The sequence below is a fragment of the Lathyrus oleraceus genome, chromosome 2 (genome assembly GCF_024323335.1).
Source record: "Lathyrus oleraceus cultivar Zhongwan6 chromosome 2, CAAS_Psat_ZW6_1.0, whole genome shotgun sequence".
Lineage (NCBI taxonomy): Eukaryota > Viridiplantae > Streptophyta > Magnoliopsida > Fabales > Fabaceae > Lathyrus > Lathyrus oleraceus.
In genome coordinates, this window is record NC_066580.1 from 9,403,748 (window position 1) to 9,423,691 (window position 19,944).

General features: G+C 37.6%; 1 protein-coding gene and 1 long non-coding RNA gene across 3 annotated transcripts; one reads left to right on the top strand and one right to left on the bottom strand.

The window, feature by feature from the left end:
• Window positions 1-2,639: 2,639 nt before the first annotated feature.
• LOC127117609 (uncharacterized) lies at window positions 2,640-5,300 on the top strand. 2 transcript variants are annotated; one of them, XR_007802001.1, is made up of 5 exons: window positions 2,640-3,094; window positions 3,198-3,255; window positions 3,364-3,402; window positions 3,493-4,625; window positions 4,707-5,300. It is a non-coding gene; the product is annotated as an uncharacterized LOC127117609 (long non-coding RNA). The 2 variants fall into 2 exon arrangements; XR_007802002.1 differs by having other exon boundaries at window positions 3,364-3,382.
• A 7,415-nt stretch (window positions 5,301-12,715) lies between these two features.
• On the bottom strand, window positions 12,716-14,488 carry LOC127117612 (cytochrome P450 71D10). The gene is made up of 2 exons (XM_051047685.1): window positions 13,445-14,488; window positions 12,716-13,373 (listed from the first exon to the last, which is right to left on the bottom strand). The coding sequence occupies exons 1-2, from the start codon at window positions 14,342-14,344 to the stop codon at window positions 12,762-12,764; spliced, it is 1,512 nt and encodes a 503-aa protein (XP_050903642.1). The 5' UTR covers window positions 14,345-14,488; the 3' UTR covers window positions 12,716-12,761.
• Window positions 14,489-19,944: the final 5,456 nt, after the last annotated feature.

Sequence of the window (19,944 nt, forward strand, 5' to 3'; positions counted from 1 at the left end):
CTTTATTTATTCCCAAAAATAGGAAAGGGAAAATATCGATAAAATCCCTAAAAGAAAAGAAAGGATAAGATATGGTCATCGCAACCAATATCAGGGTTCGGGAGTCGATTACGCAAGGGGAAGGTATTAGCACCCCTCACGTCCGTTGTACTCAACGGGAACCATTAGGTCAGTTGTGTGCATTAGTGTTAGTTTGAAATGTTAGGCTTTTCAGTTTATTAGGTGGGAAAGAAAGAATAAAAGAGAGGAGAAATGTTTTTGGATTTTTGACGAAGGACTAAACCTAAGTTTTTTATTAGTGGGCCTGACAAGATTTAAAAATCCTGCTCCTACGTATCTCAAAAGAGAAATCAAGGCTTACGTAGTTCTGGGTAGAAAAATGTTTGTTTGTTGGTCGATTTTAGCGAAAGCTATATTGTATTAATCGACAAAAACATCATTTTACCCAAAACAGATGAGGAGTGAACGCATACCACACATCGAACGGATTTATAAATCTACATTCGGAAAAGCGTCATTTATCTCTACTCAACAATCGTGGCCGAAACATTGTTTTGTATCACTTAAGACAATATATCTTTCATTTATAAAAAAGGTTCTTTGATTAGTCGCACGGCGGCGAGAAAAGGGTTTGATTGGTTGGATGTATTTTGAGTGATGGCGAGAACTTGGATGAGCGAGATATACATCTCGAATCCTAGCCTCAGGAGCGCACGGTATACACCATGTTCCATTTCCATCTTTATTGAAAAAGTATTAAGGTAGGAATTAGGTATTTTGAAGTTTGAAAGACGAGTACTTATGACCTACAAGCTCTTACAGCTTGGGTCTAATACTCGGGACTACGTCTGGACATTCCACCCAGGCAGTCTGTTTCTTTCCAATATCGCTAAGAAAATGATTCGAATATTTATGAATGTTTTGGAGGGAAGACGAATATTTATGGCTTGCAAGCTCTTACAGCTTGAGCCTAATATTCGGGATTACGACTGGATATTCCCTCCAGGTAATCTTTTTCTTCCAACTTTATTAAGAAGATGGTTTGAGATATTTACAGGTGTTTTGGAGAGAAGACGAATATTTATGGCTTGCAAGCTCTTACAGCTTGAGCCTAATATTCGGGATTACGACTGGACATTCCATCCAGGTAATCTTTTTCTTCCAACTTTCATTTAGAAAATGATTTTGAATATTGGAGTTTTAAAGAGAAGACGAATATTAACGACTTGCAAGCTCTTACAGCTTGAGCCTAATATTCGGGATTACGACTGGACATTCCATCCAGGTAATCTTTTTCTTCCAACTTTCATTTAGAAAATGATTTTGAATATTAGAGTATTAAAGAGAAGACGAATATTAACGACTTGCAAGCTCTTACAGCTTGAGCCTAATATTCGGGATTACGACTGGACATTCCATCCAGGTAACCTTTTTCTTCCAACTTTCATTTAGAAAATGATTTTGAATATTAGAGTATTAAAGAGAAGACGAATATTAACGACTTGCAAGCTCTTACAGCTTGAGCCTAATATTCGGGATTACGAATGGACATTCCATCCAGGTAACCTTTTTCTTCCAACTTTATTAAGAAAATGATTTTGAATATTAGATTAAAACAATTAAAGTACCGAGGTTTGACATTATTGAAAGTTAAGTTCATTGTAAGAAGGCCCAAGAGTAAGCCATGTGAGGTTGATGGCGATGCTTAAAAGCACTCGACTTACAAGGGTATGGAAATGGGCTCGACGTTGAATCGAGAATTAGGTGATTCATTTTTATTATTTCTTTGAATGGTTTTTCTTTTCATCAAGGAAAATGAGATGATTCATCATGATTGTAGCACACCTCACACATAAAATCAATAATTCGTAAAAATGAATGGACAAGCACAAATATAATAATTCTCGTAAATCCCAAAATAAATAAATAATTGCCTAAATAATATTAAAAAAATAAAATAAAAATAAGAATAAATAAAATAAATGATAAGAGAAACATGTTAATTAATTAAATAAGAAGACTATATAATTAAATATGAGTTAGTAATAATAATAATAAAGATTTAATTGTTAAATAAAACTTTATTTAAATAAAATAGAGTTTGTTTTTTTTTTATTTTTTTGAAAGAAAAGGAAAAGAAATAAAAGAAATAATAGAATTTGATGATGAGGACACGTGGGGAATAAACCCCTTCAATTCCAACGGTCACCTGGGGTGACCAAGAAAATGGCCATTAATGCAGAAGGAGAAACAAAACGGTAGTCCTCCTTGGGCAGTGGGATAAGAGTCATCATTAATGACCTTAAAGATTCACTTTAATACAAAAGCAAAACTAAACATGAAGCATTTCCCTCCGCCCCGACCTTTCTCTTCTCAGCTTGAAACACTTACAGAAATAAGTCACAGTCTATTTTTCCTTCCCCAAACCGAACTTCAGTATTAAGAAAAAAAGAAAACAAATGCAATGGACATCTACCAAATCCTGAACTCTAATCAACCTCCGACATCAAACGACAAAAGGGGACAAACATTTTTGCAGAGAAATGGAAACAAAGCATGGAAGAGATAAACTATGCACAGCTCGTGAATCTGGGAACGAAACGCAAAAAGGGGAAATAAATTTACCGGATCGGGGTACTTTGGAGCAGATGAACAGGTGAGCGACCACTTCTCTTCCTTTTCCTTTGGACTCAACACTTTTATAGCTTCGCTTGGGTTCTCCAGAATAGCTCTGATGGCTTTTGTTGTGGTGTTCTTAGGGGTTCGTCTTCTTCCCTTTTGAACTGTCGCCGTTAAAAGAGTTTTCTTCGTGTTCAAAGGTGGCGGCTTGAAATCAATAGGGTTTCGATTAGAATTTTTGTTTAGGGTTTTGGTCGTGTTCAATTCCTCTAGGTTTTTTGAGTGGTAGCCGCTCTTCTCCAAATACTGTTTTTTTTTAGGGTTCTCCTTTTCGGCTGATCCTCAAAATCTCCTTTTTATATTTGCAGATTAGGGTTTTCAGTTTGGGATTCAAAGGTTCAAAAGAGGAATTTCCTGGCAGTGTTTTTGATGCTCAGAATTGGACTACATATTTCGATGATTGGACTTGAAAAAGGTAATCTGAACCACACTTTTTCCAATTGTTTTGTCTGGATGCCAAATTGGGAATTCTCTGAAATTTTACTGCTTTGGCTAATTAGTTGTATTTTTTACTACAGTGAAATTTCGGGTAACCTGGAGGCTGAGGACAAGGTTGAGGTTCAAGGTGGCCCGCTGGTATTGATCTTAGCTTGCTTAATGTCGTAAAGCTACTCTATTTGACTTTAATTTGGAATAGTTTGGTAGGCTGACATGACATGATCAATTGTGGATTTTGCATTTCAGGAGGTTTCATGGAGCAAAGGTGATGGATCAAACCGCTAGGTTCTTGTGCATCACTTTCTGGCAGTATGTTCTTGATTTCCTCACCAAACAACATTTTCTCAAACTTGACTAATTTCCTTCTCGTAACAGTCAACAACGGTAGAGTGTTTTGCCATAAGCTTCTCCTGCAAATCTCTCTCCTTGGCAATAACTTCCTCCACCTTGGGTAATATTGGTGTGGCTTGTGGAGAAGACTGCAAGAATGCTACAGGTGATTTTAACTCCTTTGTGATCTCTTTCAGCGAGCTATTAACTGATTTTCGGGTTGCTTTACACGCTTGAATATCTCCTGACCTGAAATTTTCCTTGTGATTTCAATAACATTGAATTGTTGAAAATTTGTTGCTTCTGTCAATGCCTTTCTCTTTGCAACATTGCGTTTCTCCCATGCCTGTGGAACTGTTCCTGTACTTGTTGGAACCCTGCAATAATTTCCTTTTTGATTTCTTCCAAGCATTTTCACCATTTGCTCTTTATTTCCTTGTTTTAACAAGAACACCATTTTCTTTATTTCAGGTACATGCTGAGCTGCCTCTTTTTACCTCTGGTGACATGTCTATTACTTTCAGTCTGCTGCTGTGAAAATTGAGCCGTGAAGCCAGGACTATGCATAGCCTTTGCTAGGAAGGACATCATCTGTTGCTGATGCTGCTCCATCACCTGCCCACGTTGCCCAACATTTTGCAATTGGTTATCAGTCGTTTGTTGTCGCTGCAGTATTCGACCCCTAAAAGGTTGGCATGAACGAGGAGTATTTGATGCCGCTTGAAACTTGATCGCATCCGTCAGGAAACCTACTTGATAATTGTATAGAAAATGCACTCGGTTCTTATCTGATACCACCATGTTCACACTGGTATCTGCTCGACTTATTATGATATGCCCCATTGTCAGCTTCAGTAACATAGCCTCTAGCAAAAGCAATATCCAAATTGCTATCAGAATCCATTCTCCGTAGGCCATGGACGTGTTTTTGATCCTCGTAGACCAATTGATAACTGTTACTATCATTAATATTGAAGTCCATTCTGTTTTTGAAGAGTGATGAATTTGTGGTTGTCTTGCAAAAGTTGGCATGTTCCTACTACATATTTTTTAAAATTAAATGTATCTGTTATTCCACTTTTATGGAATGTGTCCTTGACAAACTTTTTGTTTGAACATTGTTTCAGGGTTGGAAAGATATATTTGGTTTTAACCTTGCAGCCATGGATCATATCCAGGTTTGTATAAAATATTCTTATTTGTTGCTCACCAGTCACCATTGATAGTAAAGCTTATTCAGTTTTTGAATGATCTTTCAGCAATTGTTGGCTTCAAGATCAGATGCCCTTTTCCAAGATGCAAGATCAAAACTGCTTGAGATACGTGCTCAACAATCCAAACGTTTACAAGACAGATCAGATACCGGAGAATTCTTGCGGAAGAAGAAAAAGAAGACATAAAGTATTTTGTTTTGTTCCGGTCATGATCTTGAGCTGAATTAGTATATGTATTTGGTCTGGGGTGAGAGAAATCTCAGTGTTTCTCAAAAGCATAGTCAGCAATGTCAAACATGACTGCATTAAAGGACTGATAGAGTTTACTGAACTTCGGGCAATATCCAGCACAACAGACTTTATTTTCTCAGCATGTACTTGAAGAGATGGTAAAGGCAATTTGACCAGTACAGTAAGGCATCCAAGAGAAGCAGACAATATGTCCTCGTACTTCGAGGACAAACCAATCACTTAATAGCTTGACAAAAGGATCTAATAAGGATAAGGCATTTTCATCTTTTACACCCTGTTTCAAACCCTTCATACGTTTATGTAATATTCTAATACCAAACCTGTTATCAGATGTGAGCATAATAAGCCACTAGCAACTACACGGCCTGAAAATATATTTTTTTAGCATTAGTACGCCTATCCTTATCTTCCAGTTTTGTCAACTCATTCTCATGCCAACCAATTTCATTCTTTAAGCCATCCTCAACAATGCCATAAATAAAGACAAATAAATCAGTCTAATCTACAAATGGATTGCTTTCAATACCAGCAGCTATACTATGCAACATATTTTCCAATCTTCCTTTTACATTTTGCGAGACATGCTTCTTCAAATGAGCAGTCACTTGTGCAAGCAGCTTTAGCGCATTGTTTTTGAATGTTACGTTTTGGGCCACCAATTTCAAGCTCTCAAATGACTTTTTCTTCTTTGTTTCCTTCATTTTTGAAGCTATCTTTTCCACCTCCTTCTGTTCGGCAACAGCTCCAAAAATGTCATTCTCTATGATAGAAAGGAGATCCCCCAAACAATAATCTATCTTTCCACTAAGTGCACTTGAAAGACACTTGGACAAAATAAAATTCAGTGTGTATCCTAGGACATGAAGTTCATATCCTCGCTTTAAGGTAGATCGCAAAACCTTAACAATGAATTGCAAGTATTCTAATCCAAGTTCTTTCAAACAAGTAGCCAATGCAGACCTAGCTTCATCATGAATGCTTTCTAGATGACTCTTTAAGAAGTTTGAAATTCGATGAACGATTGTTGGAAGATATGTGTCCATCATATCACCTGGAAGTAACTTAAGTAGTTTCAATGCAGCAAGACTGATATTTACATTGACCTTTTCTGAATCTGAATCCATCAGCTTTTGTATTTTAGGAAGCACAACTTTATAGAGGCACGTCTGTATATCTGTGTTCACATCAGACACACCAAAGTTTCTTATATTAACTGAAGAAACAATGTCACTGATCCCCATGTCAGAAACACCAACCAAAGCTTTCTTAGGTTCTTCAGTGTGAGAAAGTTCTGAAAAGTGAAATTTATCCAAAATAGAACAAATGAGGCAGCTCAGTGATATCAAGTTCAGTTATGGAGCTCAGAATAGCTTTCCGATGACAAATACTTGCTTTCTTTCGAGGTGCAAGTCCTTTCAACTTTCTTACTTTTGGCATCAAAAGACGGATAACCAAAGGCACAAGATTGGGGTTTGAAAGGGATATTCATGAATCAAGTGGCATGATTGGCCATTGGCTTGTGACACGAGAAAATTGGTTATGAGTATTAACAATCATATGAACAACACCATAACTTTGGACCAAAACCAATCCTCATATAAGACCAAAGTAAGGTTGGGCCAAACATGTTAAACAAAATTAAAACATAAGAAATTCAGGACCAAAATCGGGGTATGACAGTTGCCCCTATTTAAGTATCTTCAACTAGAGAATATGAAGCAGGACACTCTTCATATGATCGTAGTGGGAGATGGTTAAATACTAAGAAGACCCGGATTTTGATCCTGAATCCCTATGCCATGATGTGATATGACATGATATAATATGCATGGATGCATGATTTTTTTTTGTAATTTTTATCTGCTAGGGATATGATGGACCCTTGACAGGAGATGCTACTAGACAGACCAATCTATGGGGAATGCTGGTAACCCACAGGGAGACAGACAAATGGGGTAAAAAAAAACAACTTGCTGGGGAAACAGTCCTGCTGGAGAATCAGACACACACTGGGGAGTACCCAAAGTGAAAGTTGATAAACAACCTTCAGAGTACAAGGGGTATCGGTAGTAAGTTCATACATGACTTACTAGACCCGAATAAGCAGGAAAATGTCACAGCAGGTTCATATATGACCTGACAACGCTGGAATAGAACACGACAAAACAGGTTCATATATGACCTGACCGATGTTGGGGGATATCAAGAAATTCTGACAGCAGGTTCGGATATGACCTAACAAACTCAGAAAAGAAAACAAGAAGGGCGTATCAAACAGGTTCATATATGACCTGATAATACTGGAATAAAAGTTCAAAAACAGGTTCAGATATGACCTGACAATGGATTAAAGTTCAATAACAGGTTCATATATGACCGGAATAGGATTGAACGACAGGTTCATATATGACCTGACAATGGATAAAAGTTCAATAACAGGTTCATATATGACCGGAATAGGATTGAACGACAGGTTCATATATGACCTGACAATGGATAAAAGTTCAATAACAGGTTCATATATGACCTGAATAGGATTGAACAACAGAGAAAAATCTTCAGTACAGGTTCAAGTATGACCTGATACCGGAATAAGGGTTCAACAACAGGTTTAGATATGACCTGAATGGTATTGAACAAAAAGAGAAAAATCTTCAGTACAGGTTCAAGTATGACCTGACACCGGAATAAAGCTCAACAAACAGGTTCAAACATGACCTGAATAGTATTGAACAAAAGAGAAAAAACTTCAGTACAGGTTCAAGTATGACCTGACACCGGAATAGAGCTCAACAACAGGTTCAGATATGACCTGAATGGTATTGAACAAAAATTAGACCTTCAGAACAGGTTCAAGTATGACCTGATACCGGAATAGCAACAATTGGACTCTGACCGTAAGCAATGGACTACAACCAGCTTTTAACGGATTTTGCCAATAATAATTGGACTTGAAAATGACCATGAAAACCGGATGTTGGTTTAAGGATACCAAAGACAAACTGGAATTAGAGGTCCAAGGACATAGGATTGACAACGAGACCTGGGTCAATGCAAAATGAGCACAAAATACCTTTCGGCTATGCATGATTTGAATTTCCTTTTATGCATGACATATGAATGATCATGATTATGAGAATGCTGACACTTAGCAGACTGGGTGTTTGTAGGGACAGAGATTCTGATTCCTCAACACCAATAACTCATACCCGTACAATTAACAGGCGCATCCAGAGGAGAAACTATCATGATTGACAGTTATAAATAACCAAAAGTCCATCCTTCCTGAGGATTAATGAGTTACATTCCATGGGGACTTTTGTTGGTGATCCTGGAATATTTATGCAACCTTGAGGCTTTTGGGGAAACAAATGATTTTCCTTCGATTTTCACATGTATCAAAGTAAATTTGTTCTAAGTTTCAAATTCTTTTTCCAAGTTTCAAAATTTCATTATTAACAAATAAATGACATTTTGCATAACAAAGAAGAGCATAGATGAACACAAATTAACAATGATTGGGAAAACTTGTATTTTATTCAAGAATGGTAGCACACAAATGGCGTAGCTCCATAGAGTGTTACATTTTTTTGAAAATGGCAATAAGGAAAGGTTTACATTGAATTCAGTGACCACTAACATCCCTACTAGATATGACTTCCCAAAACCTTGCTTCTGAGGGGAGTAACTGGATTAATCTTCCACCTCAAATTCTTCGGTGTTAATCAGTAACAACTGATGCAGTTTATGCCTTTAATCAGTAACAACTGATGCAGATTATTGTACTCACCTTTAACGATGGATTGTCGCTAATGACAGACAAAATTTCATCGCATATTAACTGAGAGCTAAGTTTCTGATGGTCTTGCAATGGGTTCGTGAGCATGCATGTGTGAACTGGACCCATGGATCCAATCTCTCAAGAATCAGTCCTCTTCTGGTACGAAGCTGACAACCTAAAAAGGTAGTGCTCATTTCGACAATAAATCTTGTACCTCATTGCATTAGTTCTATCAACTCTGTAATCAGCTGATAGTTCCATGTGAAACTTTTTAATAAATTTTATACAATTTTCTTTTGTGAGAAATGTGTGTCCTTCTTTCAATGATCCTTGAATTTGCACATAAGGATTGTACAATATATCTGATGAAGGTTCATCGGCACCCAAATCCAAGCTTGTCATGTGTTGAGGTGGACAATATACATGAATAACTGGTAATGGCTCCTCTTCTTCTTCATCATTAACCATTGAATCAACCAATAACTCAACTTCTTCTTCTTCCTCTTCTACAACATTGACCTCAACTTGTTCGTCGTCATCAGTTTCACAAAACACTTGTGACTGATCAATAAACTGAGACACTTGTTGTTAAGGTGGTAATATATATAACTCTATATCGTTGTACCCATATTGTTCATGATTGACAAACATATGATGAACACCATAATCTTCTCGAATCTTCAACTGATAAAACTTTACCTGGTTGTCTGCAAACAACACCAGATTTTTATAGATGATTTGGCCCACAGGACTGCACTGCAATTTCTTTTCTATTCTTTGTTTCAGATGTGAAAAATTTGATCGTCGATTTATTATAAATCGAATTACTTCTGTGTTGCAAAAAAACCCGAATAATTGATGCTCAAATATTTCACCTTCGGTATGAGCACTGATCATGTAATGTGGCGAGGAAGACATTTTTTAAAATTTAACTTTAGTGTTTCTACTGATCTGTATGGGTACTAATGGTGAATGCATTGATCTGTTATTCACATGAATTTAAATAGGGTAGATGGTGTATGCACTGATCACACAATTAATCTGTAAAGACAAGACAATGCAATGCAAATAATCCTTCCAGAGACAAGATAATACAATGCATGCGCCTGCAAGGAATCTCTGCCCTAACACTACAAGCGTGCGCCTGCAAGGAATCTCTGCCCTAACACTACAAGCGTGCGCCTGCACACAAGGAATCACTTTGCCATAATAATCCAAGGCAGGTGCCCATTCCAATGGCGCATAAAGTAAGGTATGCGCCCTAGCCTTAGGCGCCTCTTCCTTGCATTCATAAAAAGGCATGCAAGCGCCACTAGCCTTGGCGCATGTGACCATGCATGTCATAAAGCAAGGCATGCGCCCTAGCCTTAGACACCTACATCTATCTCACATGCATGCACCCTATCCAATGCTTCACATGTTGCGTACCTATTCAACCTCTACAATACTTATTCATCTATAAATAGGGCATCAACTAACAACACTTAACCTCTGCAACACTAACAATCAACTTCTGCAACACTCCACCTTTACCACACTCAACCTCTGCAGCATTATGTCTCTATTGACTATGGGTGATGAACATCGAGGAACAATCGACAATATCTCGACATTTGTATGTTATTACTTCTTCTTACTTATTTCGTATTTATTTCATATTTATTTCTTATTTTGTTTTTATTATATATTACTTCTTCTTATTTTATTTCTTACTTATGTTTTATTAGGACCCAAAATGATTTCAATGTCGTGTACATGAATATGTACCTCATAATCCTTTGATAGAACCATATATTCGAGGATGCAGTTTTGGTAATCTCCTTAACATAGTCCCGTACTCGGTTGACTATAAATTTATTCTTGCTTTGTTGGAGACATGAAGACCCGAGACCCACACATTTCACCTTTCTTTCGGTGAGTGTACCGTCACACTTGAGGACGTCTACATGTTGTTGGGTCTACGTATCGATGGTAAGGCCATAAATGGTAGAGTTAACCAGGATAACTCTATTTGCAATGAATTATTAGGTGCCCCTTTGTGTGACGACCAAGCTGCGGGAGAGACATCTGATCAAGCTAAGGGGAAAGGTATTAATTTAAGATATCTCAAACAATATTATGCGAGTATAACATTGACCGAAGAATCTACCGAGTATGAAAAAATAATTAAAGCTCGGTGTTATATTATGGTTTTATTTGGTAATTTTTTTATTTCCCGAAAGTACTGGTAATACGGTAAATATTATGTATTTACCGTTGTTACGAAACATAAATAAGGTAAGCACATATAGTTGGGGTTCAACTGTTTTGGCCCATCTATATTTATGTGTAAAAATGCCAAAAAAATACTTGTACGTTTTATTCATGCGCATATTTGCTACAAGCATGGGGTTGGCCAAGAATGTTGTCACTCGCCCTGGTAAACGAGAAACCATTCATATTCGTTTGCAACAAAGTAAGTTAAAAAAATTACCATCTAATTAATTAGACTTTATATTACAACTAACTGTAAATAATATTTTTCAATTGTTTTTGATCTAGGTGGTCAATTAGAGGGATGAACTACAATAGGTGTCTGAAACACGATATAGTAATCTATCACAATCTATTGGATCACATTGGACCAAACGATGTAATACTCATACACAACTCTATTTTGATATAAAAATAATTATCAAATTATTTATTATCTAATCATGTCGTATTCTTGTATAGTTTATCTGAAGGTCATATATGGGTCTTGATCATCAGGTTAACCATGATGATGTTGCAGTTTGGACAACAAAAACACCAATTATTTGGTTCACTACTGTGGAGATGCACCCGAGTGACCGGGTAAAACTGCAGTTCGGCATGCAGCAACAAATTCTAGAACCTCCAACGTGTTTGGGAGATTGGCATAAAAAAAGAGTCGATGTCCAATGGGATTATTCCGACTGGAGAGACTTCGCAAAAGAGATGTGTCGTCATTGGAGGAATCAACGACAACACATCTTAAACGAATCAGTCATACAGGGTGCTAGACCAACTCAATAGTATATGGCATGGTTTAGGTCGGTTACAACGCCACAATTTGTGTCTAAGACAAGGTATTTGATTGATTCACGTCAACTAGCTTCGTCATCATACCCCCAACTACAAGTCCCCGTCCAAGAACAATGTCAAACAACTCAAATCCAACGACCAACCTCACACCATATACACCTAACAACCAAACACCCAACCTCGCAACCCATTCATGTCACACACCTAACCTCAAAATCAAGAATCAAACCCTACCCACCAACAACCATACACAGCCACCACAAAAGTCTATAGCCCAGATTATTCGTACAATTCATGCCATTGTAGCTCCCCACCAATGACCACTCAAACATCTCATTACCACAACTCCAACCATTGTTTGACTATAGTACGCCCCATGAACCATTGATTCGTTTCCACACAGATTCAATGTCCCAATTAGAGCAACCATACCGTCAACAATTCATCCAACCACAACGATCCAACAATGAGAACATGGACACCGAACTCAATTACGGAAGCGCAGTTGGCGAGAACCCCCCATCTATTGGGAACAAATGATGACACATCTATCAAATACCGTTAGACCTTCCACCGGACATTCACACCAGCCACCATTGGATCGTGTCACCACTCAAAGACCTTAAACACCTCAAGAGAATCGTGACAGACATCGAAGACAGACTAACGCACCTGGATGTGGAACAGGAGGACGTTTCAATCGTGCGGGTCATTGAATTTCTTATTAATTCCGTGTCATTTTTTATTTTTCAGTATTTTTTTTTAAATGTTATGTTTATAATGATGGTTAAAATTTTCAACCATTCATAGAATATGCATAAATTGTACTAATTATGTAATTTCTATACTATTTTTAAAATCAATTATCAAACTTAGAATCTTCAGATTATAAAATGTGAACTATTTTACTAATACAAACTTTATTAAGAATATTACACTCCTTCATCGGAAAGATAATAAAATTTTCTCTTTTTATTACAATCATTTTCCAAATGCAATAATTAAAATTAATGTAAGAAAAATCAAAGACGACGAGTAGTAGGAATTAAGCACAAATCATGTTTTCTTCCAACAGTCAATCCAAATGTCTCAGTCATATCAATTTCTTCATTTTTCATTTCATTGGGAAGCTTCCAATCAAAGTGGTAAAGTAATTTAGCAAGCGGTAGCTCAACGTTAGGTGAGGCAAATGCTATTCCTGGACACATCCTCCTTCCGGCACCAAATGGTATGTATTCAAAGTCTGTGCCTTTGAAATCAATTGGGTTATTAAGAAATCTCTCAGGTTTGAAACTCTCAGCTTCAACCCAATACTTTGGATCTCTTCCAATAGCCCAAGCATTTACCATCACCCTTGTCTTAGCTGGGATCTCATAGCCATTGATTTGGCATCTCTCTCTACATTCTCGTGGAACTAACAATGGTACAATAGGATGCAACCTTAGTGTTTCTTTGATGACACACTTTAAGTATACCAACTGGTGCAACTCTGATTCATCTACACTCCCTTTCTTATCAAACACTTTTCTTACTTCACCTTGTACTTTTTCCATTACTTTTGGATTCTTTACTAACTCAGACATCCCCCATAACAAAAGCACTGACGATGTTTCGGTACCAGCAGCAAACATGTCCTACAAGTAGGGTATGGAATAGTGAAGCTACTTTAATTAAAAAAGACAAACAATTTTGGTTGTAGACTAACCTGGATGATTGATTTCATATTGTCGTCAGTTAGTTGATGTTGCGATTGATCATTTTCCTGTTGAATCTTGATAAGGGCATCAACTAGATCTTCATCTTTGCCAGCTTCCTTGTGAATGCTTCGGTGATCGTTGATGATGTCTTGCAATATAATATCAATCTCGCTATGAAGTTTTTCGAATTTTGTCTTCGCCCTACTCATACTTTGAAGAATTTTAATAGAAGGATACAAATCAGCAACATAAATTCCTCCTAGCATATTTATCATTTCATTACTTAATGATATGAATACTTGTTGGTGTTTGCTCTTTTTCCCAAATGCTGCACGCGCAACTATTCCATATGTCATTGAAAAGATCTGATGAGTGAGATTAACAACCAGTCCTTCATTTGAAGAAATTGATTTAACAAGATCTGACACCTCTTCTTCTCTTATGGATCCAAATGACTGGACACGCTTTACACTCAATAGCTCTATAACGCATATCTTCCGTAGTTGTCTCCAGTGCTCTTCATATATAGGGAATATAATATCAGTTTTATTGTAACTAAATATTGTGGACAACATAAGGTTTGGCCTATCACAAAAGTTGAGGTCTTGTGTTTGCATTACCTCTTTGGCCATTTCTTGTGAAGTAACTATTACGTATGGTACCTCACCAAGTTTTAGGTACATCAAAGGTCCATATTTTTGTGCCAAATGTTTGAAGGAATGATGAGGCATTGGGCTGCTGATAATCTGATGTATGTTCCCTATGAAGGGTAGTCTCCATGGTCCAGGTGGTAATTTGGGGTTAGAGGTTTTAGAAGTAGTCCATCTTGTAACTATTTTGAATAGTAGGAAGAGGAAGAGAAAGGATGCCATTAAGGTAAAGCTAGAAAAAATGTTGGGAAGGTCCATGATTGTAGAGCTAAGGGAAGAAGAATGCTTAGATGAAGCTATCTAAACAAAACACTCACATTATATATCCGTTGCATTTTCCAAGACAATGCAGTTCTGTAGCCATTATCTCTGGCCCTAACCACGAGAATACTATATTTTTTTCATTGCACCTACCACGCTTATCTCGCCACGAGAATGCTTAGATGAAGGTATCTAAACAATGCAGTTCTGTAAAGTAGTACAATAATACAAAACTAATATAAAATGAATACTATATAAAGATTCCCATTGTAAAGCAGAATACAATATAAAGATACCGATTTGTCTTATGCACTAAGCATGAGAATACTATATTATTTTGATTGCATCTACCACGCTCATTTCGCTGTCAGAAGAAGCGAGTAGTTTTATGAACTTCTGTATTTTATTGGAATGTAAAATTGGACTTTATACATACAAAACAGACTTTAGCTATTCTACTAATAATGACAAATAGTAAATACTCTTAATTTTCCCACTGTCTCTTAACCTTCCAAAACTCTCCATTAACTTATTATTAAAGCCCACTAACTCTAGCATTTAAGTTTATTCAACAAAACTCCTCTGTAAACTTAAATGTTTCTTCTATTCATCATTCCTATCAACTTCTTGCCTCTGTCGAAGATTTCTTTTGATAGTGGTTTTGTGAAGATATCAGCTGCTTGGTCCTTACTTGCTACATGCTTCAATTCGACACTTCCTTCCTTCACGTGTTCTCGAATAAAGTGAAAACGAACGTCAATGTGTTTGCTTCTTTCATGGTTTACTGGATTCTTTGCTAACTCAATTGCTGACCTGTTGTCAACTTGTATTATTGTAGCATCTTTCTGTTCTAGCTCAATTTTGCTCATCAATCTTCTGAGTCATATTGCATGACAAACACACCAGGATACTGCTACATATTCTGCTTCACATGTCGAAAGAGTTACTATTGGCTGCTTTTTAGAAAGCCAAGTAAAAGCAGTATTTCCCATGAAAAACACATATCCAGAGGTGCTTTTTCGATCATCTATGTCTCCGCACCAATCACTGTCAGAGTAACCAACCAACTTGTATTTCTCTGACTTTGAGTAAAACATCCCAAGTGACACTGTTCCTTGGATGTACCTCAGAATTCGCTTCAATGCCTTCCAATGTGTATAAACTGGCTCCTCCATGAATCGACTTACAATGCCTACACTTAATGAGATATCTGGTCTTGTACATGTGAGATAGCGAAGACTTCCTACCAAACTTCGATATCTTCCTGCTTCGACACGTTCTCCTCCATCAAATTTCGACAGTTTTGTTCCTGGTTCCATTGGCGTCGAAGCCGGATTACAGCTTTCCATCTTATATCTTTTCAAGATTTCTTTTGCATATTTTTCTTGTGAAATGAAGATTCCTGTTTCTTCTTGTCGAACTTCCAGACCAAGAAAGAATCTCATCAGGCCTAAATCTGTCATCTCGAATTCACGTGTCATTATGCTTTTGAATTCTTCTATCATCTCATTATTACTGCCCAGGAAAATAAGATCATCAACATAGAGAGCAACAAGTAATATATTCATTCCTTTTTTCTTCACATAGAGGGCATGTTCGTACGGACATTGCTCGAACCCGTTCTCCTTGAAATATGTGTCGATACATGTGTTCCATGCCCGCGGCGCTTGCTTCAGCCCATATAACGCTTTCTTCAATTTCAGTACCTTCTTCTCTTCTCCAGCTTTCATGTACCCGAGTGGTTGTTCGACATAGACTTCTTCTTCTAGTACACCATTCAGAAAAGCTGTTTTGACATCCATTTGAAATATTGGCCATTTGAATTGAGCAGCTTGAGATATGAGTAGTCGAATTGTCTCCATTCTTGCAACAGGTGCAAATACTTCGTCATAATCAACTCCTGCTTTCTGTCTGTATCCCTTCGCAACAAGTCTCGCTTTGTATCGTTCTATTTCTCCTTGAGCGTTCATCTTTTTCTTGAATACCCACTTTACACCAATGGGTTGACTACCTTTTGGCAATTCAACTAGCTCCCAAGTGTTGTTGTGGATAATCGCCCTCATCTCTTCGTCCATGGCATTTTTCCACTTCTTGTCTCGTACTGCTTCTTCAAAACTGATGTTTTCAGCATCTGCCAAGAGACATACGAGGTGCACTTCACTTGTCGAATCATACAGATCTTGCAAACTTCGCATTCTGGGTTGTGTAGGTTCATCTTCATCGTCAGAATCTTCAAGTTTTGTCGAAATGTTTGATGGTACAGCGACAAATGGTTCTTCAACTTCGACAACAGCTTCTGTCGAACTGTTCCAGTCCCACTTACTTGCTTCGTTTATTCGAACGTCTCTACTCACTATCACCTTCTTTCTTATGGGATCAAATAGCTTGTACCCTTTTGTTTTCTCATCATATCCTATGAGTATGTATTTCTGACTTTTGTCTTCAAGTTTCGTTCTTCGTTGATCTGGTACGTGTGCATAAGCAACACTTCCAAATACTTTGAGATGAGAGACTGTTGGCTTCTGTCCGCTCCACGCTTCTTGTGGTGTTTGATCTTCTAACTTCGAATGTGGACATCGATTTTGAACATAAATGGCACATTGTACAGCTTCTGCCCAAAATTCCTTTGGCATGTTCTTGCTCTTAAGCATTGAACGAACCATGTCAAGGACTGTTCGATTCTTCCTTTCAGCCACCCCATTTTGTTGAGGTGAGTATGCTGCAGTTAGAAATCTCCTTATACCCTGCTCTTCACAATACTTCATAAAAGCTGTCGAAGTATACTCACCACCTCTATCAGATCGAACTGCTTTAATGTGTCTGTCAGTCTCCTTCTCCACCATTACTTTGAACCTTTTGAACACCTCGAATGCTTCAGACTTTTCTTTCAAGAAATAGACCCATGTCTTCCGTGAGTAATCGTCGATAAAGGAAATAAAGTACCTTTTGCCACTGAAAGATTCTGGCGTGATTGGTCCACATATGTCGGTGTGAATCAAATCAAGGATATGCTTAGCTTGATATTCTGCCTTCTTTTGGAATGAAGTTCTTGTTTGTTTGCTCAGCACACATTCTTCACAGAACTTTCCTTCATAATCCATATCTGGTAGTCCATGCACCATGTTCTTTTTCGCCAACCTTCTTAAACCAGCATGATGTAGATGACCAAAGCGTAGATGCCATAGTGACGCTTTGTCTTCGACATTTACTTGTAAACATTTTTCTCGAACGTTTATCAGATTCAGTTTGTACATTCGATTTCTCTCCATTTCGACACGAGCAATCAGATGTCCCAGCTTGTCCTTCAAATACAGTGTCCGTTCTTTCATCAGTATCGAATAACCTTTTTCTGTAAGTTGTCCCAAACTCAAGATGTTGGTCTTAAGATTTGGTACATAATAAACATCTTGAATTGATCCAATCAACCCATTTTTCTGCAGGTAACGAATCGTTCCTTTGCCTTCGACCTTCACTTTCGATGCATCTCCGAAAGACACATTGCCATCTTCAATCTTTCTCATTTCTTTAAACAGGTGTTTGTGACCACACATATGGTTACTTGCTCCTGAGTCAAGGTACCAAACATTGTCATTTGTGTTGATCTCATTTTGAACCATCAACAGAAAACCTTCATTTGCTTCAGCTTCCAAAGTTAGATTGGTTGTTTCTTCTACCTTCTTTTCGATTCGACAGTCTTTTGCAAGATGTCCCACTTTATCACAGTTATAGCATTTGAATGAGTTACAATCCTTCGCATAATGACCATACTTCCCACACTTGTAGCATTCAAAGTTGGAATGGTTCGACCTACCACCTCTTTGACCACGTCCTCTGCCACGCCAATTTTGCTGGATCGACTGTCCTCTGTCGAAGTTGCTGCCTCTACCACTTCGACTACTGTCACGTCCTCCACGACCACGTCCTCTTCCTCGAAAGTTTTGAGAAAAAAGTACCTTTTCGTCTTTGATTTGCTCCTTGGTTTGATTTGCATCCTCTACTCCTTCTTCCTTCTTTTTCATCTTACGTTGTTCGTGTGCTTCGAGGGAACCAGCGAGCTCTTCGACTGCAAGCGTCGAAAGGTCCTTCGACTCTTCTATTGCACACACAATATTCTCAAACTTATCTGTTAAAGATCTCAAGATCTTTTCGACAACTCGTGCATCAGTGACTGTTTCGCCATTTCTGGTGAGTTGGTTCACCACCTTTTGTACACGCGTGATGTAGTCAGATACATTTTCTGACTCCTTCATCTGCATCCTCTCCAATTCGCCACGAAGTGTTTGAAGTCGAACTTGCTTTACTCGATCTGCTCCTTTGAACACTTTCTCCAGTGTGTCCCACGCTTCTTTCGACGTAGTCGAACCGGCAATCTTTTCGAAGCCTGATTCATCAACAGCCCTAAACAGCATGTAGAGTGCCGTTTTATCCTTCGATCGCGTCTCTTTCAACGCCTTGTTTTGAGCTGCCGTATATCCCTCAGTATCTGTTGGTTCTTCAAACCCATCTTTGGTCACCTCCCACGCGTCTAGAGATCCGAGAAGAGCTTTCATCTGGATACTCCAGTTTTCGTAATTCAACTTCGTTAGCCGTGGCAACGGCATTTGATTCATCATATTTGCTATTAGCTCTGATGCCAATTTGTCAGAAGAAACGAGTAGTTTTATGAACTTCTGTATTTTATTGGAATGTAAAATTGGACTTTATACATACAAAACAGACTTTAGCTATTCTACTAATAATGACAAATAGTAAATACTCTTAATTTTCCCACTGTCTCTTAACCTTCCAAAACTCTCCATTAACTTATTATTAAAGCCCACTAACTCTAGCATTTAAGTTTATTCAACATTCGCCATGTTCTTTTTGTTTATAAATATATACTATTTCATGAAGGTACACATGACGCATAAATTCATCTCTTTCGGTAACAGCATAAACTAATCTACTACTCCTGCAGAATCACATTAAGTTTGTCAGAAGAAACGATTTTGTTTGTAGACTTCTGTATTTTATTAGAATGCAATTTTGAACTTTTATACATACAGAAAACTTTAGCTATTCTACTAATTAAGATAAATAGTAAATACTCTTAATTTTTCCACTGTCTCTTGACCCTCCAATTCTCTCTATTAACTTATTATTAAAAACCCATTAATTCTAACATTAAGTTTATTCAACAAAACTCCTCTGTAAACTTAAATGTTTCTTCTATTCATCATCCCTATCAATTTCTTGCCTCTGTCGAAGATTTCTTTTGATAGTGGTTTTGTGAAAATGTCTGCTGCTTGGTCCTTACTTGCTACATGCTTCAATTCGACACTTCCTTCCTTCACGTGTTCTCGAATAAAGTGAAAACGAACGTCAATGTGTTTGCTCCTTTCATGGTTTACTGGATTCTTTGCTAACTCAATTGCTAACCTGTTGTCAACTTGTATTATTGTAGCATCTTTCTGTTCTAGTTCCATTTTACTCATCAATCTTCTGAGCCATATTGCATGACAAACACACCAGGATGCTGCTACATATTCTGCTTCACATGTCGAAAGTGTTACTATTGGCTGCTTTTTAGAAAGCCAAGTGAATGCAGTATTTCCCAT

Coding starts and splice junctions, on each gene's coding strand:
- LOC127117612 (XM_051047685.1), bottom strand. CDS start 14,344: ATGGACCTTCCCAACATTTTTTCTAGCTTTACCTTAATGGCATCCTTT. Junction 13,374..13,444: donor ATATGAAATCAATCATCCAG/GTTAGTCTACAA, acceptor CCCTACTTGTAG/GACATGTTTGCTGCTGGTAC.